The following is a 27,305-nucleotide window of genomic DNA, read 5'->3' as shown; positions in this document are numbered from 1 at the left end:
CAGACTTGCAGGTCGTCATAGAAACTCTAGGTAAAACCTGCCTTCTGTTCCCATTTTTCCTTTCTAAGCAGACATATTGTACAGAGTTAGAGACATTTTAACATAGCATTGCTTCTTTTTAAAGGCAGCAAAGGTAAATGACATTTCCATCTCTACCTAGAGCTGAGGATTTGTTTAATGAAGTCTTAAATCTCCGGTGCAATGCCCTCTTTTTTTTTTTTTTTCTCCAGGTGGCCATTACTTTCAATCAGACCTCATGTTGTACAGCATACATTAACAAGGCCATTCACATACCTCACTGTGGATATCTGCTGGGTGTTCCAAGGTGCTCCAAGGGTGAAAGTAAATTCTTCCAATTAAACAGAAGCACATGCAGTGTGTGTTAGTTTGTGGGAAAATATTATTCCTAGTTTACATAGATTATCTGTCTGCCTCTGTAGAACACACAACATTTAAGTTTATATGAGATTAATTCCTTAACATTATGCAGTTTTCCTAACTGGGTATGTATATTCATGCTGTGTGACTTTATATGTATTTTAATTATTTTAGTGAAAAATAGGCTTATAACCTTCTTGGCAAGTACTGTAACTATTTTTTCTAAATATCTGTGGGATGGATTTGAGTCTGTGTTGCTATTACATAAGAGATGTCGAACACATCTGGATGTGTAATGCAGCTGTAGTGGTAGCTGGAGTTAAATTTTGCAAGAGTTGCCTTTCTAAGCTTCTATTTTAGTCACTCATAATTTTCTGGAACTTAGACCTTTCAGACTGAAATTTTCTAGGGCTTCAGTTTGGATTATAGGCCACTGAGCGACTTTAGACATGCGGTATTCCCCAGTACAGTAATAGCCATGGTGTCTGTAGAAGCTGGACTCTAGATTGTACCAGACCAGGGGACTGGCCTTTGGGACTCTTCACTTACCTGGCAAGGCAGTAGTGTTCCTATTTGCATGTTTCTCATTATATTCTTATTATATACCTGTTACAACCCATACCAGCACAGTATATTTTCAATCGATTATATTTTCAATCCGTACCAGCACAGTAACAAGAGCTGGTGGACAGGAGGAAATTGTATAACGTGGGTGACACAGCAAAAATCCATCATGAAGACATCACTGTGTGGAATTGTACTGTAGATTTTTCTCTCACATTTTCTTGAGGGATCTCCAGACTTTGCAAGACTAGTGATTATGCTGGCAGTTTGCCAGGAGCCTGCGGGACTGCACCTACTTTTAATATAAATGCATCACAGACTAAATGCACACAACCATAATATTTGTACTTGTATTTAGCGGAAGTGAGATTGCATATTGTTTCAGCATATTGTCAATAAAACCTTGCCTTTGCTTATCTTTCTCCTCTTAAAGGGAAGGAAGTAAATAGTGAGCTACACTTTAGGGCTCCATATGTCACACCTAGTCCTTAAACAGACCATAAGCTCAAGTAAGAGGAACTTTTTCCTAGCTAAAGCACAGGAGACCTGGGTATTTTTGTTCCCAGTTTTGCTACAGGCTCATTGTATGACCTTGGGCAAGTGACTTAGGCCCACGCTTTCCAAAATATTTTGAGTATTCAACGTGAAGCACCTGGGACCCTGATTCTGAGATTTGCTAAGAACCTCACAGTTTACATTGATTCAGCTGGAGTTGAGTGGCTTCTACCTCTGAAAATCAGATATGAGATGTATGAAGTTAAAATTAAAAATCACAGAGATCCCCACATAACAATAATGTGTTTAACCATTTTTATGGTAGGACACTACTCTGTCTTGCAGACGAAAGGAAAAGCCTTCTGGGTTGGCTAATGCACAGCATATTATTTCTGTACCAGTGCCCTGTGTGTACCAATAGAAACTACATCACCCATTCAGAAAAACATCTACAGACATTTTTCTTTCTTTTCCTGTTTTATAATACAAACGTTAACCTTGGCACAGGGCATTTCCTGAGGATTGACTGACCTATCTTGGTGATATCTTGGGTCATCTGTTCCACCTAGTCAGCCTTTAATCCTCAGGGAATGTCTTGTGCCTCAATAGTAATTTATTGCTTGAAACAATGAGCTCATTTCTGTGGGTTGTTTTATGCATTTGGAATTCAGTAATTTTTTTTCAGTGCTGATTGCAATGTCTGATTCATCATATCCATATTGATGAGTGAATGAGGTCCAAGTACTCAAAGGAAAGGAAGGTGACTTTTTTTTATCTTTCCTACAGATGTTTACAAAAATAGCAAGAAAGCAATGAGTACTGTTTTAACCACAATTGATTGATCTTTAGTTAATAACACTATAATTATTTGTCCAGTTACAAGAGACATCCCATAGCACTACTTAGGGCATGGGCAAAACTAAGGGAGCAATCTCCTTGGCTAACTGAGATCCAGAGCTGTGAGAGTCTGAGAGAACAATTGATCAGCTCCACACTACATTGTTAGAATTTCTCTAATACTTTTTGTTCACAAATTCGGTATGATTGTTGTATAAGTGCAATAATGTTCAGTCTCCAGGAAGTGCCTTTGGTTTTATACCTTACTACATGATCAAGGTCTTGCGGTTATCTTACAATTGTATATCTGTTCAGGTGTGGTTTCCTACTCATAACACCCTCATCAATGTCACATATGATCGATATGTTGGGATATTCCAAAAGGAACTGATAGCAGTTGATTTCAAGCATTGCTTGCTAGGCTAGTGTGTCCTATAGGCTTGATCTTGAAAGGTACTGAGCCCTCCTGGTAGGTGCTGAGTGCCTTCAACCCTCTTTGATATCAGTGGGAGTTGAGAGTGCTTAACAGTTTGCAGAATTGAGTTATGCTGTCTCTCCTAAGCATAGCTTGTGCAGCACAGTTCGTTGAATTATCAGGTAGTCATTAGTATTATGTTGGTCTGTCGTCACCCAAGACACACTCATGACCTATTATGATCTGTTGTATATCATATATATTTTTTAAAATAATGCAGTGTAATCCAGGCTGGTTTTGTCTTTCTCTTCCTTGATTCCTCTGTGGACTCCATGACTAGCATGTAGAAGCCAGTTGTAAGAATACAGCATCCTTGCTGCAGCATTTGCCCATGATGGATATGGATTCCAATGAATGTGACTCATCGGTCAGCTTACTTAGTGCTGCGGAGACTCCTTTTTAATGTCTATCTCTTGGCTCTATAATGGCCAGCAATTTACAGATAGAGGAGTTCCTCTGACGTATCAAATAACTCCACTGAAACAATGGCTCACTGACAGCACAGCGGCTCACTGAAGATTCTCAACTGCGTAATTTGTTTCCTTCTCTTGCGATAATGATTGTCTTATTACATTGGACTCCCCATTGTAGACTTACTTAGAAAACTAATTTGAGAGATTGCAAATGAAAATTTTACATAAATTATGCTCACATTTATTAAACATCTATATAAATTAAAAACCTCAGTGTATGCTCTGCATGTGTATGTTTATAATAAATAAATGAATAAGATGGCTGCATAATTACAAAAGTCATAGTTGCCAGTTACTCTGCACACAGTACTAGGGATGGAACTCTGATTCTTTGGTGTCAAAAATGCCTTTAAGACTTGAAGTAAAGGAGAAGCTCTATGAGGTAGTAACTAGTAGTTAGGCTTTTTATAGGGCTGCCACTAGAGAGGGACAGAATCACGACCATCTAACAAGGTAGTGGACAGAGAGCATGCTGTACTAGTTCTGTTCTAGGAACAGGCTTTTGAAGTGTGACTGTTGCCATGATAAACATTCTAAATCTTCTTTTTACTTTACAGGAGGCCCAGAAGATTAATGCTGGTGGGGAAACCCAGGCTGATGGGACCTGTAAACCTACAGATGAGAAAGAGGAGACTGTCGCAGCAGAAGTGGGCTGGATGACTTCTGTGAAAGACTGGGCAGGAGTGATGATATCTGCCCAGACTCTAACTGGCAGAGTCCTTGTGAGTTTTACCCAGTTTGCTCAAATCTTCTTTAAAAAGAGTAATTGTTAATGAGCTCTTCATCTTATTGTCTCAGGAGGGCTTGGTTTTGCTAATCAGCTCTATGCCACACCACTAATTCTCTCCCTTCACAATTTCTCTTGGAAATGAAAAAGGCAGACCTGCTCCCATTGCTGAGACAGTGAGTTATGAAAGTCCTTTTTTGTTGTAGATAGGGACTGATTTTTCTATCTACACCAATATTTTTGCAGGCATAATTTTGCACGCCTCCCCAGGCAATACATGGTTCCCATACTGTGGCAGACCTGGTGAATTTCCTACTAGTTCATTATTAGTGTAAAACTGTGAGCTTATTGACTAGTGAGCACAACGTTACACTTCAAAAGTGGAGGCCAGATTGAAAATCGGGCTCAATGAGAATGGGTTTTTTTAGCTGTTAGTAGGAATGGTAGAATAGTATTTGAATGAGATGTGCAATGTGGATTATCTTGGTTCCCACAAAGCTGTGATGATATATTTTTTTTTTATCTAATCAGAAAATCCAGATAAACAAATGGGGCTGTACATCAGAAATTGAAAAGACATAATTTTGTGGTCAAAAAGTGTACTAGAAAACCAGAAAGTTTTCACTCAGTTAAATCCAGTTAGGTAATTTTGCAGTCCTGTTAACTACTGCTGCATTTCTACTGGCCTGATCTGAAACCCGTTGAGGTCAAGGGAAAATCTTCTCTGTGCTTCAGATTAGGCCCGATGTCAATGGTTTTGTGCTTAATACAGAGAATGGTCATATAGCGTGGGTTGAATTCTGTGTGCCAATCCCAGGGAAACTAAGTGGGCCATCTGTGGTAATATGGATTTAACTGAAAGCAGATTTTTGTCTTTGATTTTTAATTTTGGGAAAAGAGTTTTTATTGCTCATAGGAAGCTTAAGAAAAGATGTTGCTGCTCTTGGGCTGATATTTTCCTTATTGTCTAAGCATCTTCTCTGTGAAATTTATTAGAATTCCTTAACACATGGGGCTTTTCAGGCTTTTAGGCTGACTCACAATGCAATGTTAAGGTGATACAGACTCTATTATTCATATTGTTCTGTATTGCTTTCCACAATAATTTATTTAGATTGTTTTTCTTAATAAAATTCTATTGCTGTCTTACTTTAAGTCCTAGCCCTAGACTATTGACAAATGTCTCTCCTCTTGTTCATGCTATCGATATCTGTGGTATGTTTTGCACTCATTCAACAGAGATCTGATCTGCAGGTGGATCTAAAAAGAAAATTTTATTTGGACTCTCCTCCCCACTTATTTTCTGCTTTCTGGCTTATTAACCTGTGCAGCCCATTTTACCTGACTACCTATTGGGATATTGCTTTTAGATTTAGGGCTTGTCTCCATTTAAAATGCTACAGAGGTGCAGCTGTGCTACTGTAGTGCTTCAGTGTAGACACTGCCTAATCCGATGGGAGAGGGTTTTCCATTGGCGTAGATAATCCACCTCCTCAAGAGATAGTAGCTAGGCTGGTAGAAGAGTTCTTCTGTCCGTCTAGTGGTGTCTACACAGGGACTTAGGTCATCTTAACAACGCTGCTTAGGTGGATTTTTCACACCCATGACCAATGTAGTTAAATAGACTTAATTTTCTAATGTGGACCAGGCCTTAGTTCTGACCTTCTCTGTGTGAGCCTGACATACCAGTCATCTTATGAAGAGTGGTGTACTGGTTTCCACATGATTTCTTGACATCTCCAGCATTAAAAGTGGAAAATCTTAATGATCTGACTCTTTCCTGTAAATGTGCTGATTTCTCATGTGCCGATGTATTCCTTTGCATGTGCTGATTTATTTATCAAGGATGAAATTCACCCCAGGATAGGAATCTTACATAAGCACTTATTCCCCACTTAAACCTTTAAGGGAGTTGTAGGAATTTATGCCTGTTCTCTGAGCTGGGGTGAATTTCACCACAAATTCAAAGTTAAGGGTAAAATCTGAACCATAAAAAATGGAGCAGTTTATCTTACTAGAGTTGCTTCCAGGCATTAAGAGAGCTTTTAAAGTTGTTGTTGTTTTTTTTTTTTTCCAGTTACACTAGTTAATCATTTCATTATTTTTTGTGTTTAAAATACACCATTTCTCCTGAAAGCAATTAGTTTATTCCCAATGTTTTATCTAGAGACAATGGACCTACTTCTGACCCTTGGTAAAATTCACTGTTTCCTTGAGTATTTCAGTTAGGCAGCATATTTGCTAGAATATTTGTGGAAATTGAACACTGCTGAATCTAGATTCGTATTTTTATCTGATTGACTATTTGTTGGAAAATATTTTGAGAGATTCACCCATGAATTCCTAATGAATTAACATAGCCCACTCCGGAAAGCTATTATGTTTTTATCCAAGTACAATGTAGAAATTTCTAAAGGTAATGGCTTTACAGTGTTATTGAGGATCACAATACGGCCAGATAGAGCTGTGGCTGAAGAAATTAAAGTACCTTTTCATACTGTAGGCCAGAGTTTAACTCAAAATCAATCTTTCACATTCACTATTAAATAACCTTTAGGAACTGGTCCCCTGAATGCTGACTTGAGAGAAAAGTTGTAATTGATTTTTAGTGCAGCAGGATTGCACGAAAGCTGTTATGTAACTGCTGTCTGGATTTATTTGCTAAGTGAAGGAGACAAGTTAGCAAAGTGTGGTGTAAACATCAGTTTAAAGTGGAACCTCATTAATGTTTTCTTCTCATCAAAAAAATCTCGCTTAATCATTCTTATCTGGGCAGTCATTTCCTTGGAAGTGACTTGCAGTGGGGTGACAAATTCTGTCTGTGAAACCTAAATTGAATGTTTGCAGGACCAATTTCTACTGAAGCTTCGTGTCAGCTCTAGTCAAGCTTTCAGTTCATCTTTGCAAACCTCATGAAGTGTTTTTCCTAACTTAACAAATTCTTGCACAAGTGCTTAGAGTGGGTGAGTGTGATAGCATACATTTACACTTACTGCAGCTGAGCTATATTTGCCCCTCAATCAGCTTAAACACTGTGCTTTTAGAATGTGCCATGGGTCTACTAAGATGACTACCTATATTTCAAGGAAATAAAGAGTATAGGTATGAAAAGTACAGGGCAAAGCTTATTTTTAAGGGACACCATCCCACAATGATATAAGATCCTACACTTTTGTAACAGTGTATGATCTTTTGCTCAATTATTTACAGAATTGTTGCTTTAAACCAAACATTTAAATTCTTAGATGCCTCTTATGGCATATTGGTCATGGGTCAATAGGCAGAAAATAAGGTTCCCTAAAAATACAGGGCAGAGGGCCTTCCTCAATCTCAGTTCTAGACCTGATCAGGAATTTTTAATGAAATATTTTTTTATCAGAAAATGCTGATTCCTCAAAATATAAGCTGTTGGTTGGGTTTGATAAATTTCTCATTTTGAGGAAAATAAAGAAAAAAAGCTTTTGAAATTGTTGAAATATCCTGTTTTGAGCTTTTGAAAATTTAAAGTTCTATTTTTCAAATTGTTTAAAAAGACAAGCTAATAATTGTAAAACAAACCAAAAAAAAAAAAAGAGATCAAAAATGAAATTAAGTTTTGATTGACCTGAAGTGATTTTTTTTCAGATTGTTGGTTTGTGAAAATTTTCAAGATTTTGACTATTTGTTCTGATTCAGGATGGGAAAACATTTTGAAATCTTGAAGACGTTTCCAACATGGGAAACCTCATTTCCTACCCAGCTCTATGCAGCTTATCTGGAAGAAACTTATATAACCTCTTCTTCTTCTAGCTGCCTGGTTTGCTGCATTTTCCATCAAATTTATCTTCTGTGCATCTTTCTATGTTTTCTTGTGGCCTTGAATGAGAAGATGCAAGTACTCAGCACTACGTAAAATAGAATGTCACCTTTGTTCAAGAGCATAAGCTAAGATACTGCTGTACGAAGCCTGCCATGATCAACAAAAAATGGAAATGTGAATAATTTGATTACCTCAGAAGTTTATCTTGTTCACTGTCACCTTGCTACTGCTGTTTGTATTATTTATTTTTGGTGTCCTCCTTAAAGAGGAGATAGACTTAGATTGTGAAATGTACCAAAACATGTTGGAAAAAATCTTGGATGATCATTAGGGGTGTGATTTTAATTAAAGGTGAATTAATGTGGCTTTGAAAAATAAATAAATTAAACATGTAAAGCTGCTGTAAGACTTAGAGGTGGAGTCTAAGAAACACACCCTGACTAGCTGGAGTACTGGGTGTCTGGTGTCACCCTTTTACCATTTTGTCTCATAAAATGTTACATAAAATGTTATAAAACCAAGGGGTTTATAGAAATAAAACAGACATGTAAAACGAATGGTGCCAAAACATACAGGTATAAATGAGAATGATATCCAAGAAAATTATGTCCCCATTGTAGAATTCTCTTGGGTTGTTTAAAAATTATAGACAAAGAAAATCCATTCCCATTAAATTTAATAGAACTTTTCTTTAAGGCGTACTTGTGGCACCTTAGAGACTAACCAATTTATTTGAGCATAAGCTTTCGTGAGCTACAGCTCAAATAAATTGGTTAGACTCTAAGGTGCCACAAGTACTCCTTTTCTTTTTGCAAATACAGACTAACACGGCTGTTACTCTGGAACTTTTCTTTAAGGGTACTTTTCTTCCCTGCATATAGTAACTTCAATTGTGTTTCATCTTAAAAATAGAATTAACTGTGACTTACACAAACCTGCTGTTGTCCCATGTTTGTTTATTGTCAATTAAATTATTTACATGAAAGATGCTGTTTCAGGAAACCAAGGTTATTTGTGGAAAAGCATGCAGGTTGTCACACTTCCACTTCAGCTGGTCCTTCTTATTTAAGCTCCAGTAGTATCCTTTGAACTGGTTCTCAGATTACTTCCTAGGAAATGCTGAAGGAGTGGTGTGGCAAGTGTTTTATGTGGTGCTCCTGGAAAGTAGCCAAGCAAATCTGTTTTGGCAGAAATGGGAATTAGGGTATTCCACTTGTTACTGCTTGTACCTTTTCCTGATCTAGTTTTCCTACATAATCCGTATGTCTACATTAACATTCAAGAACAGCCTTATACTTCAAAGTGAAATTCTGTTATGGGGATCCCTTGGAGCAGTTTTTATTTTGATTTGATTGTTAAAGCGGAAATTCCCATCTTGCAACTTGAGAAGCAAGAATTAGGCATGTAGTCATCAAATTATTAAATCATTTGGTCACCATTATTTTTATTGCTGTCATTTTACCATCCTCACTGTAATTTCTGTGCTTAGTGGAGGATTATACAATGTTGTGGTGAAAATACCAGAGTATGTGGAAGCCTGGCTTATAGTAGCCTTCCCACCATTACAGCTGCAACATGGTGGGACATTTTAGGGGAAAATAAACCAAGAAAGATAAACATGCAGGACTACATTTAATACGCCCAGGCTTTTAGTTTGTGAGTACAATTTTCAAAAGCAGCTAAATCTGGTTTAAAAATGTGCCTTAGGCACTTGAGAATTTAAGGGATTTTCTAATGGGGGGTTGGGGGTTAATCTGCAGTGAGTTGACACATTTAACTAACAGTACACAATCCACACTAATAGCGTGCTATAGGAGAGCTGTGCCCTCTTTCAGTTTACTTTATTGGATATGCATGGTGGGGGCTTGTTGTGCATTAAGCATATGTATTCTTGGAGGGCATCCCAGGGTCCTTTGCTTTGTTGCTGAGCAGTGTGCATTCTGCCGTTATTGCAGCTTAGTCTAAAATGGAGTTCTGCAATGGGACAAGACTCCTATTAAAAAGGAATAAAATGTTAAAATAACAGAGGAAAGCACAGTGTTACTACACCATACTGATATGCGGTAGTAATGGTGCAGAGTGTTTTTAGCAGAGAAACATCTAAAAGTCGGCCCAAACCTACATCTGTTGAACCAAACTGAAGTTCTGAGTGAAGCTTGAGAACAGCCTTCCAAGGGGAGTAGTGGAGGCAAAAAACCTAATTTGTTTTAAAACTGAGTCTAATAAGTTTATGGAGGGGTTAGTATGATTGCCTACAATGGCATATGTCCTGTCAGCGACTGCTACTTTCAGATTTCTCAAATGACTGGAGATAGGACGCTAGATGGGAAGGGCTCGGAGTTACTACAGATAATTCTTTTTCAGCTTTCAGACTGGTGCGTCTTGCCCACATGCTCAGGATCTAACTGAGTGCCATATTTGGGGTCAGGAAGGAATTGTCCCCCACTTCAGATTGGCAGAGACTTGGGGGGGGGGAAGGGTCACCTTCCTCTTCAGCAGGGGGCACAGTTTGAATTAGAGTAAATGGTGGATTCTCTGTAATTTCAAGTCTTTAAATCAAGACTTGAGGACTTCAGTAGCTCAGCTAGAGGTTATAGAACTATTGCAGGAGTGGGTGTGTGAGGTTCTGTGCAGGAGGTGAGACTAGATGATCATGATGATACTAAACTGGGAGGAGTGGTAGATATGCTGGAGGGGAGGGATAGGATACAGAAGAACCTAGACCAATTGGAGGATTGGGCCAAAAGAAATCTGATGAGGTTCAATAAGGATAAGTGCAGGGTCCTGCACTTAGGACGGAAGAACCCAATGCACAGCTACAGACTAGGGACCGAATGGCTAGGCAGCAGTTCTGCGGAAAAGGGCCTAGGGGTGACAGTGGACGAGAAGCTGGATATGAGTCAGCAGTGTGCCCTTGTTGCCAAGAAGGCCAATGGCATTTTGGGATGTATAAGTAGGGGCATAGCGAGCAGATCGAGGGACGTGATCGTTCCCCTCTATTCGACATTGGTGAGGCCTCATCTGGAGTACTGTGTCCAGTTTTGGGCCCCACACTTCAAGAAGGATGTGGATAAATTGGAGAGAGTCCAGCAAAGGGCAACAAAAATGATTAGGGGACTGGAACACATGAGTTATGAGGAGAGGCTGAGGGAGCTGGGATTGTTTAGCCTGCAGAAGAGAAGAATGAGGGGGGATTTGATAGCTGCTTTCAACTACCTGAAAGGGGGTTCCAAAGAGGATGGCTCTAGACTGTTCTCAATGGTAGCAGATGACAGAACGAGGAGTAATGGTCTCAAGTTGCAGTGGGGGAGGTTTAGATTGGATATTAGGAAAAACTTTTTCACTAAGAGGGTGGTGAAACACTGGAATGCGTTACCTAGGGAGGTGGTAGAATCTCCTTCCTTAGAGGTTTTTAAGGTCAGGCTTGACAAAGCCCTGGCTGGGATGATCTAACTGGGAATTGGTCCTGCTTCGAGCAGGGGGTTGGACTAGATGACCTTCTGGGGTCCCTTCCAACCCTGATATTCTATGATTCTATGATGGTCCCTGCTGGTCTTTAAGTCTATGAATTCATTGTTTTGGTTATGAATCTGCACACTCAGGCACAACTAATTTAGGGGACACAGCCAAGGAGAAGGTATCTTAGATTCTGCTGGAACCTTCTACCCAGGCCTAATATTTTCTTGTTTTTCTCTGCCACTTTTTGTGTCACGTGACGATGTGACACCAAATGTGTTCATGTAGACATCACTAACGGTGTGTCTTTTTTTCTGTCATCTATCTATATGTTGTCATACACAGCAGTATATTTCTGAGCACCTTCCAGGACTCTCATCAGGCTCTGCGAATTCACCCATCCATTTGTATCACACCTCAAACTTACAGCATTAATAGCTCAGCATTCTTTTAATCTCTTACTTGTCCTTCAGTTTTCAAAGGAACCCCTCCAGGTACCACTTCACAGCTCTTATCTATACCAATTTTCATTTGCCTGGAGATGTTGAAATTACAGTTTGGGAGATGGAAGCTAGATACTTATTGTTTGCAGCTAGAAGGGTTAGAAAGCACACAGATCTGTCTATTCACCTCCCTACCCCGCACCCCTACATAAAGAAGGAAGCAGGTGTTCTCACTTGCTTTCCCATGGCCACTTGTCCTCCCCCCCCCTTAACTAGGATATCCACAGTTTTTATGGAAACCGAGAAAAGCCTCTATAGTTCTTTCAGTACTGTGTGTTTTGAGAAAGTACACCCAGTCTGCTGAACAGCTTTGTCAGCGTCAGCTGATACATGACTTCCTGGCTGGCTCCACTACAGTGGTTATTGCTCACTCAGGAGATACAATGGCACAGCAAATATTTCACTTGTTTTCTTCTGTTTTAACAAACATCCTGTAAATGTATAGCAGTGACATATGCTTTATTTTCCTTTCTGGTGTTGTCACACAGGGCTTTTATACGCTGCGTTGGCCTCAAGGAAATAACATCAATGGGAAACATGTATAAAGGTGGGAGTTACACCAGGCCCTTCCAGTTTTACTCCCTTCCTGTTTCACACCCTTCCTAAGGTCATGTGTGCTCAATGGCACTCGCAGGCCGCATTTGGGAAGGTTTATGTGCCCCGTGCCCTTTTTCTACCCCAAAACCCCTGGGGTTCAAACTGGGATCGGGTCTTCTCCCAGCGCTCCAGTCTGGAGGGCTGCAATTTGGGCTCTTGGTTAAGAGCCCCCATCTTGACCGTGGCCAGCTCTGGGCTTGGGCAGCCGCTCCCCACCTTACACCTTCCAGCTTTTACCATCAGTCCTGCCTCCTTGAGGCAGGCCAGCACCCTCTTCACCTAGGACACGTGTTCTTCCCAGGTCTGGCTAAAGACACAGATGTCCTTAATGTACGCCAGGGTCAAGTTCTCCATCCCCAACTCAGCTTGTCTAGAATCTCACCAAGCCTAGACTTGGGGTTGACATCAGACACGGTGATGGCTTTAAGCTTCCGATAGTCCCCACAGAACCAGATCGACCCGTCTTTCTTGGGGACCGGCCCCATGGGTGAGGCCCATGGGCTGTTGAACGGCTGGATCACCTCTAAAGCCAGCATGTCCTTGATCTCTCTCTGTCTCTCTCTCTTTCTCTCTCCAGGTTCTGGGCTGTTTTCCCAGTGACTCTGAATGGGGGACACCTGATGGGAGGATTGGCTCCCATCTCAGGTGAGAGATCCACCAGGGGGTCTTCCCCATTCTCCCGACTGTCCCTTACCAGGTCCAGGGGTCTCCTCACTCTCCTCCCACACAGCAACTCAAAAGGGAAGAACCCTGTGGATTCCTGGGGCACTTCCCCGTACCACAGGTGGGGCAGGTACTTGTCCCAGTCCTGCAGATGCTAATTCATAAAAGTCCTCAGCATCATCCTCAGGGTCCCATTAAAATCTCTCCACCAGCCCATTGGACTGAGAGTGATATGCAGAGGCCCAGATGGGCTGGACCCCACATTTCTCCCACAAGCCCCAGAGCAGGGCTGACATGACATTGGTCACTGGGGAGAGTTTGGGCCAGGAAGGCTCACAGCAGGGTAAAATGAAGGCTATTAAATTTACCATGTTAAAAGAAGGTAAATAACAGTGGGCGGGGGGGAAACAAGTCTTGGAAGAAATCTGGCTGATGGTGGTGATCAATTCATTGATAAATTCATATAATTATAGGTTTAGTGAGGTTGTTTTGCTATATATGGCTGCTAATTGCCAGCTTGATTTAAATCCTTAAAAACAGGAAGTAGAGTATAATGGCTTCCTCTCCCTTTAAAGGGTGGTTCTGTCTCTCAACATGCATTTTAACTGATAGGGAACTATTATCTGTCAATGATTTACTAGGATTGTGTAATGGTCTTTTTAATCTTATTGTCCTCAGCTATCAATAGTTGTGTGGCATTTTCATGCAGGCTCTAATAATAATGGCCTGTGGTTTTTTATTATGATTGTTTTTATGGTACTTTGAAATAGAAATAAAATAAAATATAGAATAGAAAAATAAAATAGAAATATAAAAATAGAAAGCACTACATTAGTGATGTAATAACCAATGTTTTTGAATTTTGGATATGTATAATAACAGCTTTTCTTTGTCTTAATACCACATGTCTGTGTAATACCAAGGAGGCTACTTTTCCACTAGCTATTTTCTCAGACTGTTGACTTTTCTTTGAAAACTTGTGTTGAGGATTTGTTCAGAATGAGTGCTACAGGACAGCTAGATTTCACACAACTGGTTCCATTTGTTTGGGAATTGAATGCAATTGAATTTGATCTGCACCTTCCCCTTTACTTGCCCTACTTAATCTCTCAGGAGTTGGAACATCAAATCTGTGAAGAAAGTAGGTTACAGTTTCTTTTTTATTGAGTTTTTGAAGAAAATCCACCAAGAGAACTGTGGTTAGAGATGGATATAGAAATCCGCTGCGCTCCTTCTCACCTCTGCATTGTTCCATGAAGATGCTCCCCTGTATCATATTTATATGTGTTATATGTTGAAAGGAGCATGACACTGTAACAAGGACATAAGTGGCCATGATGGGGCTTAATCCTGTCACCTGTAAGACAAGGGGTTAAGAGCCCATTAGTGTACCTGTGACTGTTTGTTTGGTTTTTTTCCTCCTGGCCTGGTGGGGGGTAGAGTTAAGTAAGGATCATAACATATCTGGGCCTTCTAAGGAAGTTGAAGCAACTCAATATAAGAACATAAAAATGGCCCTACTGGGTCGGACCAAATGTCCATCTAGCCCAGTATCCTGTCTTCGGACAATGGACAGTGCCAGGTACCCCAAAGGGAATGAACAGAACAGGTACTCATCAAGTGATCCGTCCTCTGTCGCGCATTCCCAGCTTCTGGCAAACTGGCTAGGGACACCATTCCTGCCCATCCTGGCTAATAGCCATTGATGAACCTATCCTCCATGAATGTATCTAGTTCTTTTTTGAACCCTGTTATGGTCTTGGCCTTCACAACATCCTTTGGCAAGGAGTTCTACAGGTTGACTGTGCATTGTGTGAAGAAATACTTCCTTTTATTTGTTTTAAATCTGCTGCCTATTAATTTCATTTGGTGACCCCTAGTTCTTGTGTTAGTAAACAACACTTCCTTATCTACTTTCTGTACACCAGTCAGATTTTATACACCTCAATCATATCTCCCCTTAGCCATCTCTTTTCCAAGCTGAAAAGTCCCAATCTTATTAATCTCTCCTCATATGGAAGCTGTTCCATACCCCTAATCATTTTTGTTGCCCTTTTCTTAACCTTTTCAAATTCCAGTATATCTTTTTTGAGATGGGGTGGCCACATCTGCACACAGTGTTCAAGATATGGGCGTACCATGGATTTACACAGAGGCAATCTGATATTTTCTGTCCTGTTATCTATCCCTTTCTTAATTATTCCCAGCATTGTTTGCTTTTTGACTGCCACTGCACATTGAGTGGCTGTTTTCAGAGAACTATCCACAATGACTCCAAGATCTTTCTTGAGTGGTAGCAGCTCATTTAGACACCATTTTATATGTATAGTTGGGATTATGCTTTCCCATGTGCATTATTTTGCATTTATCAACATTAAATTTCATTTGCCATTTTGTTGCCCAATCACCCAGTTTTGAGAGATCATTTTGTAGTTCTTTGTAGTCTGCCTGGGTCTTAACTATCTGTTAGATGGGGTGGGATCTGAGTTACTACAGAGAATTCTTTCTTGGGTATCTGGCTGGTGAATCTTACCCATATGCTCAGGGTTTAGCTGATTGCCATATTTGGGGTTGGGAAGGAATTTTCCTCCAGGGCAGATTGGAAGAGGCCCTGGAGGTTTTTCGCCTTCCTCTGTAGCATAGGGCACGGGTCACTTGCTGGAGGATTCTCTGCTCATTGAAGTCTTTAAAACACAATTTGAGGACTTCAATAGCTCAGACATAGGTGGGAGGTTTTTCGCAGGAGTGGGTGGGTGAGATTCTGTGGCCTGCATTGTGCAGGAGATCAGACTAGATCATAATGGTCCCGTCTGACCTTAATATCTGTGAATCTTTAGTAATTTTGTATTATCTGCAAATTTTGCCAGCTCACTGTTTACCCCTTTTTCCAGATCATTCATGAATATGTTGAATAGGACTGGTCCCAGAACAGACCTCTGGGAGACACCTCTATTTACCTCTCTCCATTCTGAAAACTGACCATTTATATCTACACTTGTTTCCTATCTTTTAACCAGTTACCAATCCATTAGAGCACCTTCCCTCTTATCCTGTGGCAGCTTACTTTGCATAAGAGCTTTGGTGAGAGACCTTGTCAAAAGCTTTCTGAAAATCTAAGTATGCTATATCCACTGGGTCCACATGCTTGTTGATCCCCTCAAAGAATTCTAGTAGGTTGGTGAGGCATGATTTCCCTTTATTAAAACCATGTTGACTTTTCCTCAACAAACTATGTTCATCTATACATCTGAGAATATTGTTCTTTATTATAGTTTCAACCAGTTTGCCCACTACTGAAGTCAGGCTTACGGGCCTGTAATTGCTGGGATCACCTCTGGAGCCCTTTTTAAAAATTGATGTCACATTACCTATCCTCCAATCATCTGGAACAGAAGCTGATTTAAATGATAGGTTACAGACTATAGTTAGTAGTTCTGCAGTTTCTCATTTGAGTTCTTTCAGAACTCTTGGGTGAATACCATCTGGTCCTGGTGACTTATTGCTGTTTAATTTATCCAATTTGTTCCAAAACCTCCTCTAATGATACCTCAATCTGGGACAGTTCCTCAGATTTGTCACCTAAAAACTCAGGTTTGGGAATCTCCCTCACATCCTCAACTGTGAAGGCTGATGCAGAGAATTCATTTAGTTTCTCTGCAATAGCCTTATCATCCTTGAGTGCTCCTTTAGCACCTCAATTGTCCAGTGGCCCCACTGGCTGTTTAGCAGGCTTCCTGCTTCTGATGTACTTAAAAATTTTTTTGCTATTACTTTTTGAGTCTTTGGCTAACGGTTCCTCAAATTCTTTTTTGGCCTTCCTAATTGTATTTTTACACTTCGTTTACCAGTGTTTATGCTCCTTTCTGTTTTCCTCACTGGGATTTAACTTCCACTTTTTAAAGGATGCCTTTTTGGTCTTTCACTGCTTCTTTTATTTTGTTCAGCCATGGTGGTTCTTTTTTTGGTTCTCTTACTATGCTTTTTAATTTGGGGTATACATTTAAGTTGAACCTTTATTATGGTGTCTTTAAAAAGTTTCCATGTGGCTTGCAGAGATTTCGCTTTTGGCACTGTACCCTTTATTTTCTGTATAACTAACCTCCTCATTTTTGTGTAGTTCCCCTTGCTGAAATTAAATGCTACAGTGTTGGGCCGCTGTGGTGTTTTTCCTGCCACAGGGATATTAAATTTAATTATATTATGGTCACTATTACCAAGCAGTTCAGCTATATTCACCTCTTGGACCAGATCCTGTGCTCCACTTAAGACTAAATCAAGAATTGCCTCTCCTCTGGTGGGTACCAGGACCAGCTGCTCCAAGAAGCAGTCATTTAAGGTGTCAAGAAACTTTATCTCTGCATCCCATCCTGAGGTGACCTGTACCCAGACAATATGGGGATAATTGAAATCCCCCATGATTATTACTGAGTTTTTTATTTTAATAGCCTCTCTAATCTCCCTGAGCATTTCAGTCACTATCACCATCCTGGTCAGGTGGTCGGTAATATATCCCTACTGCTATATTCTTATTATGAGAGCATGGAATTTCTATCCATAGAGATTCTGTGGTACAGTTTGATTCATTTACGATTTTTACTTCATTTGATTCTGTGCTTTCTTTCACATATAGTGAGTGCCACTCCCCCACCAGCCCGACCTGTTCTGTCCTTCCGATATATTTTGTACACTGGTATTACTGTAGCCCAGTGATTATCCTCATTCCACCAAGTTTCTGTGATGCCTATTATATCAATATCCTCATTTAATATGAGGCACTCTAGTTCACCTATTTTATTATTTAGACTTCTAGCATTGGTATATAAGCACTTTTAGAACTTGTCTCCTTTTAGCTGTCTACCATTACATGATGTAATTATTGGGATTCTTTTTTATTTGACTGTTTCTGATCAGACCCTGACTGTATTTTATCATTTTCCATCCTCTCGTCCTCACTAGGACATAGATATTCTCTATTAATAGATCCTCCCCTGAGGGATGTCTGAACCATATGCTCCCCTGCACCTGTCAGCTTCCCCCCAGCCCTTAATTTAAAAACTGTTCTATGACCTTTTTAATATGAAGTGCCAGCAACCTGGTTCCATTTTTGGTTTAGGTGGAGAGGGAGATTATATATGTTTGTTTATTAAAAAGGAGACAGGAGTTTCCTGTGGAGAGAAGCCCACAGAAAGCAGGTTGGCCTGAGAGGTGGAAGAGCAGTTAGTTCAGCAGAGAAGGTAGAAGCCAAAGACCTGAGAACCAAAGGGAGGGCATGCTAAGCACAGGGGGCTTAGCATGGCCTGGGGAAACAGCAGGATGTCAGAAGAAGCAGAGCTAGCTGCTTAATACAGGGCCCCTGGAAACCTAGAGTTGAGAGTGGGCCTGCGTTTCCCTACCAGCCTGTGAGAAAGAGGAAGCGGCATACACACACAATGGAAACAATACTGAACCGAGGGTGGGGCTGAAGACTGACCCCAAAGGACAGGCTGAGGAACAGCCCAAGGGGATGGGAGTGAAGGCTTTCTTGAAAGTTCACAAAATTTCCCAACACAAGTTGGACCTTTTTGTTCCACCAAAAAGGGGACTGAACTTCATGTGTTTTGGCCAGAGGGCTGAGCCAAGGGAGAACTGTAGGGAGGCAAATGGCCTGCAGGAGGCAATGTAGACAGAGGCCCCTTGCAACTTTGCAGCTTGACACATGGGGATGTTGCAGGTAGTGAGTACACTGCCTTACAGTGGCATTTCAAAATGCAAAAGCTACAATTCATTCTTTGGGGAAATACTTAGTCTGCCTCTGAATGGTTGTTAAAGTACTGTCTTGGGACTGATTGTTTGTTACTCATAGTCTTGATTACTTATTTTAAATGGTCCTCTGCATTCTTTATACAGGAAACAATCACTATTTCTGCTTTTTTACTCTCTTATTTAGAGCCACTGAGTAAACTTATCGACCTGATTGGTCTTGCCCCAATCTACAGTAGGGCTAAATTTGGTCCCACATTTGTAGCTATAGATAAATCATTAAATCAACCTGTGAATCCATGTGCATGCACATTCTGTTATATGCCCCACACTCTTCGAATCTAATCTATTGATTTCAATGCTGTTGGTATTCAAACAGATAATTTAAAAGAAACAGATACGTTATCGCTGTTGAATAAAGAATCCCCACGCATCTCCAATCTCTCTCATGCTTTCTCTCTCTGTGAAAATGCAAGATGGGAAGAACTGTAGAAAGGTGCCAGTAGCTCAAAGGCTAACAGCAGGAGGCTATTACCTCTGCCATTACCTCTGTTAAGGAGCTGATCTTGCAAGATATGGAGCATCTCAACTCTCACTGAATTCCATGTGAATTGAGAGTACAGAGGGTAGTTAATTTTCTCTAGTGTGGTGAAGATTTGTCATGACTCCCCTCTCCCCACAACAGAAAACTTAGCTCTGATAATAGTTAAAAACCATTAATTCCTGTTAAAGAAGGGTCTGTAACCATATGTATGTGTTCAAATATGTCAGCGCTTTCTTTGATATTAAATTTGCATACCAGTGTATAAAAGTTTCAGTCCCAGCAAAGCAATCTATTGGTATGTTTTTTGCATGTCTGTATATAGTTATATTAGAATATAGCTATTTTACTCTATGTAGCACCACAGTTGGGTGTGAAAAGATCTACCTGAGTTATTTATTCATATTTCTGTTAGAAAAAAACAAAAATCAAACAATAACAGCAACAGCTTTGAAATGTTCTTCTATTAGCATTTCTGGGTGTGCCATTTTCCAAATGGCATTCACCACTGCACTGCTAATTGGATTGGGCGGGGGGAGGGGGTTTCCTTTCCAAATGAGTACTTACTTGGCTACTGGGTAATATACATTGTATTAAGGTAAGGCTCATAAAAATGGTAATAAACACAATGGGAAGACTCTGGAGCCATAGTAAAGGCAAGTGCTATTCATGATTTCCATCTCTTCCCTCACTCCATTTCTCCAGCCTGTTATCCTCACCGTGCAAGGCCTGAGGCAACCTTGGTATCCTAATCAATGGCTGCTGTACAACCTATTCCCCTCACAGGTAGAAGAACAGTAGTACCTTATTACCTTGTACTAATCCATTGCAGCACCTATAACTGGATGAATTTAGTACTATGCTGAAAAATCCAGATATTTCAGCTGAGATTTCTAAAAGATATTTGAAAAAGTTAGGTGCGTAAGTTCCATTGACTTCAGTGGGAGTTGAGTGCCTAACTCTCCTAGGCTTTAGAAAATCTAAGCATTCAGCTTTTCTAGCTTCTGAGGCCCACTAATAGGCTATATACATGCTGTAATGAACTGTAGCTGAATTTACACTACTCTTGCTGAAGCAAGCAAGCTGCCTTCTGTGTAGATCCATGTATCTTCCTAAAATAATATGTTGTATTTGTCTGTCAACATATCATAAGCAGGAGATTTATTAAAAATAATATCAAGTAAAAGCACCCAGGAGAGAAATGAGTGTAGATGAAGCAGTGTCATACAAAATACATTTTGTAGCTTTCTGAGTAAGCTCAGTGCCCTGAGAACTCATGGAGAGTTTGGCAAAAAAAAAAAATGCAAAGTTTAAAAAAAAATCAGTGAAGTATTAAAAATATTGTGTATAATTATAGTGAATTTTCGTGTGAACATTTTAGCGTGGCTGTATATAGTAGGTATTTTTGGTTTCTTCAGATTGTTTTGATTTCTTATTTTGAGTCTCTTGCTGGGCCATTGCTGAATTTTTAAGCTCATGATCTGGAGTTAATAAAAAAGTCCAGAATAAAGTATAGTTATGCAGTACCTATAGTGAAATACAGCAACCTAGAAATTAAGTGGGGCCATTTCCTAGTCCCATTGAAGTCATTGGACTTTGGTCATTGACTTGAATTAAAGCAGTATGTGGCCCTACAGTACAAAAACTTCTCTTCAATTTTGCAGTGGACTTCAAGGGTTGGCACTTATGTCATTTTTTGTCCTGTTGTTGTCAAGGTTGTCCATGTTCCTGCAAGCCTGGCATGCAGGATAGGAGGAGAATTTTCAGGAACAAAGCAACATCATAAGAACCCCAAAGATGGACAAGAAAGTGTCGCAAGTATGGCACTCTAAATCAGTGGCTAATCTCTCATAAATTTTGGCCCTCCTTTCTTGCTCTCTATGGGGAAATATCCCAGCGTAGGCAGCCTGTCAGAACCTTATATCAGCTAGTTATAAAATGAGCACACAGTCTTTCCCCAATGCATTTGTAACCCACTTGTCAGTGTGCCTTATCCATCTGTACCTGATCCACAAAGGATAGGAGTCTATCACAGCTCTCTGCTAGAGACTCTGTGAGCGGGGGTGGGGGAGGAAGAGTTAACTCAGGTTGTAGAGTCTCATGCTTTTTTAGCTCTTGGGGTTCCCAGTTCAATTGTTGATGATGTCTTCGGAGCCAAGATGGTAGCTGTTGCCCATTGTCTTGGCCAGGGGTGGCCAACCTGTGGCTCCAGAGCCAGATGCGGCTCTTCAGAAGTTAATATGCAGCTCCTTGTATAGGCACCGACTCTGGGGCTGGAGCTACAGGTGCCAACTTTCCAATGTGCCGGGGGAGGGGGGTGCTCACTGCTCAATCTGGCTCTGCTACAGGCCCTACCCCCAAATCCACCCCTTCCCACCCCCTCCCATGAGCCTGTCATGCCCTTGTTCCTCCACCTCCCTGAGCCTCCTGCATGCCAGGAAACGGCTGATCAGGAGGTGGGGGGAGGGAGCTGGAGGCACTGATCGGCGGGACTGCTGGTGGGTGGGAGGTACTAAGGGAGGGGCGGAGGGGGGAGCTGATGAGGGCTGCTGGTGTATTACTGTGGCTCTTTGGCAATGTACACTGGTAAATTCTGGCTCCTTCTCAGGTTCAGTTCGGCCACCCATGGTCTAGGCCTTTTGGGTTTCTGCTGAGTTTAACATAATCTGCAAAATGCTTTGCCTCTTGCGTATTTTAAGAATTTATGGAATTTATCACGTGTATTGGGGCTCTCCACATAACCTAACTCTTTTTTTTTAAAAAAACAAACCAAATCAGATCACTACCAGACTTACTGGATGGCACATCAGCTCTGTATAGTCAATGTACTTTTCATGTGCCAAATGAAAATATATTTAACTGAACAGCAGGGTACTTCATGAATAAACTTGTAATACAAAGTTGAGGGCCAGAACTTTGAGATTGGCCATTGGATGGCTGGTACAGTACAGAGGAGTTCCCTTATGCAAAGGGAATTTTCAGTTGACCAGGTCAGCCTGCTTTAAGTCTGCTGTGCACCATTGGAGTGACAAAGTGCAGAGCTAACTTGGCTAGGGATCTGGTACAGAATGTTGGTGCAATAGTGCTTCACAGTCTACTTCACAGTCTTATCCTTTACAGTTACGGTGACCAGATGGCAAATGTGAAAAATTGGAACAGGGGGTGGGGGGTATTGGTGCCTATATAAGAAAAAGCCCCAAATATCAGGAGTATCCCTATAAAATCGGGACATCTGGTCACCCTAGTTACAGTAAATATTTGCACTCTTTAGAGTATAGCAGTCAAGTGACAATTATCACACAAACTTCATGGGGGGACACTATACATTCTAGAAAGCATATTTTGAAAAATCCAAATATATAATGTAGTTGCTTGGCTAGGCTGATTTGAACAGATAAAGCTCTGTGGGACAAAAATAAATAAATTCCCTCTTAATTTAAGGATCTTTTGAAATGGGCTCACAGTAATATAGTTTGCGGAAGACGTTGAATCTTAGTCACTTTGCCACGGGTTGGATATAGTTTTAGGTATTTTTACATAACTTAAAAGCCCATTTATATGAAAGATAATTTTGTGAACATTAATCAAATACTTTAAGCCACTTGAAGAGTGTTGCCTGCTCTTGTGGTCTGGAAGAAAGCTGAATTTATGATGCATTCTTCTTTGGTAATTATTTCTGCAAAAGCTGAAAAGGAACCAGCCTCTGTTTCAATAAAGACAGGTTTCAGAGTAACAGCCGTGTTAGTCTGTATTCGCAAAAAGAAAAGGAGTACTTGTGGCACCTTAGAGACTAACCAATTTATTTGAGCATGAGCTTTCGTGAGCTACAGCTCACTTCATCGGATGCATACCGTGGAAACACTAACCAATTTATTTGAGCATGAGCTTTCGTGAGCTACAGCTCACTTCATCGGATAAACAACGGAAACATAAATTTTAAAATGATAAACATACCCATAATATAAAGCACAGTGCCATTACTTTTAGGGGAAAAAGTCATAAGTATTATAAAATGTAACTGTATAGGTCACACTTCCCCCCCCCCCCACAAGTCTTAATCTATTCTCTTTTTTGCAGATGTACATAAGCTCCATTAATGTCAATGGAAGTTATGCATGCCATCAGGGTTCCTTCCCCACTCTGAACTCTGGGGTACAGATGTGGGGACCCACATGAAAGACCCCGTAATCTTATTTCTACCAGTTTATGTTAAAAACTTCCCCAAGGCACAAATTCTTCCTTGTACTTGGACGGTATTGCTGCCACCACCAAGTGAGCTAGACAAAGATTCAGGAAAAGGACCACTTGGAGTTCGTGCTTCCCCAATAAGCCTCTTCATCTCCTTTCCTGGGGAGGCTTGAGAATAATATATCAACCAAATAGGTAAACAAGGTGAGCACAGACCAGACCCTTGGGTTTTTAGGACACTAAAAACCCATCACGTTTTAAAAAGCAGAACTTTATTATAAAGAAAACAAAAGTAAAAGAAGCATCTCTGTAAAATCAGGATGGAAGGTAATTTTACAGGGTAATAAGATTTAAAACACAGAGGATTCCCCTCTAGGCAAAACTTCAAAGTTACAAAAAACAGGAATAAACCTTCCTCTTAGCATAGGGAAAATTCACAAGCTAAAACAATAGATAATCTAATGCACTCCTTGCTTTACTTAAAATTTTTGTAATCTTAGATGCTTATTTGAGGAGAGGTTTTTCCTGCCTGGTTCCTCTCTTTGTCCCAAGAGAGCACACACAAACAAAACCTCTTCCCACAGATTTGAAAGGATCTTCTTTCCTTATTGGTCCTTTTGGTCAGGTGCCAACCAGGTTATTTGAGCTTCTTAATCCCTTACAGATAAAGGAGGGATTTTATGCTACCCTTAGCTGTATGGTTATGACACATGTATACAAAGACATGAAACTATATATTTGTCTTTGGCAAGTAAATACATCCAGATTGCATGGCGAACATCAGATTCCACTGCAAGGGTTCATCCTATGTAAGTCTATAGGCACTCTAAAGTGTGGCAACATACATGCTGGGAAGAGAGTGATACAGAAGAAGGTATAAAGCCAACTTAGATTTCTTTTTCGTTGACTTAAGATCACCTTTGAATTTGGCCCAATAACTTGAATTTATCCTAAGTGTCAGAAGCACTTTCTAAGATTTATATAATGTACATCAAGATGAAAGTGATATCCTAGGCTTTAAAATATTGATGACAAACAATAAAAACAAAAAACAAATTGCCTGACTTTGTCAGAGAAAAGGTTTCTTTAATGATTTTTTTAATGATCCACCCCAAGAACACCAGACTGTTCATTCCAGTTTTGAAGCAGCTGGCAGAGCTGCAGCTGACATGGGCATATAATAGTGTTTTGGGGAAAGGGGGATTCCAGGACAAACTTGAAGTGAATTGTGAAGTAGAGGCTTACAGATCACCTCCCTCTGCTAAGCATGATTTGAGCCAGAGCTTTCATGTGTCCAAAAATTCAATTTAAATTTGAATTGGGGGGGAAAAAAACTGACCTTGATATGAAAATAAGGTCTTGGTTTGAAATAAAAGATATTGATTTCTATGATAATAGAAATGAATGATGTCTGGTTTAAAGTCTTTCATACTCAAGAACTTTCATACAGAACTTTACAAATATTAATTTGTCATTGATTCCAATCAGTGGCACACCCTCATCTTTGGATGGTAGAATCTTTTTTACTGTCTAGGTGTTGGTCATAACACCAAGGTTTTTCTTATCTGTTTAAGAAAGTCAGTGGAATCTGTAACTTCCTTCTAGACAGGCAGAAGAACCACAAATTCTCATTTCAGTCATAGCGTTTCCAGTCCTGAAGCTCCCCTCTAGTTCTACACTGCAATATCCATGTTAATTATGAAATCAAGTACTGGTGTTGGATTTGAGTCCATGACACTGTGTCCTAGAGGCACTGGGGGCTAACAGAGCCCAGTTGAACAAAAAAAAAAAAAAACACCCCAAAGCCCTGATGACTGCTTTTGGGAACTGTAGCATGTAGAATTAGGAAGGTTTTTGTGTTTGTTTTATAAAGATGATGTGCTGGACTTTAGGCAAAAGTGCCCAGGAATTATATGCTTCAGATCGAGATTGCTGACATTTTGGAAGTTATTCTACCAAAACATAAAAGGGCATATCTCACAGTGTCTGCAACCCAAATCACTTTGATCTCTGATCTTGACAGGTTTGTCAAGGCTAAAGCAGGTTTGGGCTGGGCAGTACTTGGATGGGTGTCTTCCAGGGTAAATCCTAAGAATCCAACACAAGTTTTATTGCTATGTTCCTTGAGGAAAAAGGCACTCTTCCCTCTGAGTTGGTACCAAACCATTGTCCTAGACTAGGTGCTCTTTATGGATGAGACGTGTAACTGAGGTGTTACTGGACCATCTATTGTCATTAGAATTCCTATGACACTTTAACAGGGGTAATAATTAGAGCTGTGTGTATAATTGATTTTTCAGTTCACTAGCAATTCTGGAAAGAAAATTGTTTTAAGTCAATTTGAAAACAAATTATTGTATATGTTGTTGAATCAAAAAGTCCAAAGAAATTTCATTTCCGGTTAAATGAAACATTTCATTCAGTCCAAAAGCTTTTTGTTTTGATTTAGAGCATTTTTAAAGTTTTGTTTTTCTAATAACTTTTCACTTTGAAATGTCCTTCAATTTTATTTCGAATTGGAATTTTATTTATTTATTTATTTGGAAAATGGCAAAACAAAACATTGACTTTTGAGGAATTTTTTTTTTACACTAACAATTCTGTGAAACCAACATGATTTTATAGATGTAAATGTTGCTGAATCTGCATTTTGTGCAAAAGAAAAGTTTCAAACAAATTTTGTTCAGCTCTAGTAGTAGTAGTAGTAATAATAATAATAATAGTAATTATTCATATTAAGCAATTTGTCTTTCTATAGCTTCTTCCCCCCAATGATCTCAAAGCATTATGCAGACATTGATGCATTAAACTTCACAATACCCTTCTGAAGTAGGAAACTATTTGTATTTTAGGGATGAGGAAACTAAGGAGTTGAATGATATTCTCGATGCACACAAGAGCTAAGTGGTATTTTCAAGGTCACCCAGCAAGTCTGTGACCAAGCCAGGAATAAAACCCCCAAAAGCTACCACATTCCACTAGCTACGTTTCTGTAGTTAAGATGTCAGTGTAGCTTGCTGCGTATATATAAAGAGAGTGAAATCAATCTCATTTATTCAATACTATATCTATGTATCAGAACCTGTGTTTAATATGCTTTTTGGATAGTTTGTGAGGGAAAGTAGTGTGTGTGCATTTTAAATGTTGTTATAATACTGTCTCTTTGTAGAAAACACCCTAAACAACAAGTAATTACACAGTAAGGACTGAGACTAATTCCTGAGTTAGGGCTTTTGTATTTGTAATGCTAACATGCAGAGCTGTTTAGAATGTGTAAAGCATTTTAGTGGGTTATGGTGTAACTCCCCTCTGTGCTGATCTGCGGTATTCCTAGTCTTTTTTTAAAAAAATAATAATCTGTGGAAGTCCTTGGTGGTACTAAGGATTGCACAATGCTGACTCTGACAGGTATATCCTAGATTGGTTTAATCTCCCAGGACAATAGTCTGGGCTATTTCCTAGGTTTCCATAGGGACAGGGACAATGCCTTCTCCACTGGAGTTCATCATCTGCCTGAATGATAATGGCACAGAGTACTGAGGAACTGAGTAAGTCAAGATTGTTTCTATGGTAACTGGAGCTAGCCTAAATTCAGCCTATGCATTTTCCTTTTTCATATTTTATTTCTGACCAACCCAGGTAGCATTTGCAGGGATTCCTTTTTGGATTGAAGACTGTGCTTACGCTTAGAGTACTGAGGGAGAGGAAGTTGCTTCAGCTTAAATAAATGTGTGTTTTAGTATTTTATTATTCTACACTTTGCAATGTCACTTTAGCTGTCACAATCAAATTGCCATTAGACCTGTAGGTGGACACCTGTTCAAATGTAATGAAGCTGGGTATATCTCACACCTTCCCAAGACTATAATT

General features: G+C 39.9%; 1 protein-coding gene across 26 annotated transcripts in view; it reads left to right on the top strand.

Moving 5' to 3' along the window:
* Nucleotides 1-27,305, top strand: part of KCNMA1 (potassium calcium-activated channel subfamily M alpha 1) — an 851,468-nt gene that overhangs the window by 228,670 nt on the left and 595,493 nt on the right. For all 26 annotated transcript variants that reach the window (XM_073353218.2, XM_073353215.2, XM_073353216.2 and 23 more), the window contains exon 2: nt 3,780-3,944. In XM_073353218.2, coding sequence (XP_073209319.1) covers nt 3,780-3,944 — 165 coding nt within the window. The remainder of the gene's footprint in view (nt 1-3,779; nt 3,945-27,305) is intronic.

The sequence above is a fragment of the Lepidochelys kempii genome, chromosome 7 (genome assembly GCF_965140285.1).
Source record: "Lepidochelys kempii isolate rLepKem1 chromosome 7, rLepKem1.hap1, whole genome shotgun sequence".
Taxonomy (NCBI): domain Eukaryota; kingdom Metazoa; phylum Chordata; order Testudines; family Cheloniidae; genus Lepidochelys; species Lepidochelys kempii.
The sequence above is the reverse complement of the archived record's forward strand: the minus strand, read 5'-3'. Positions and strand labels throughout refer to the sequence as shown.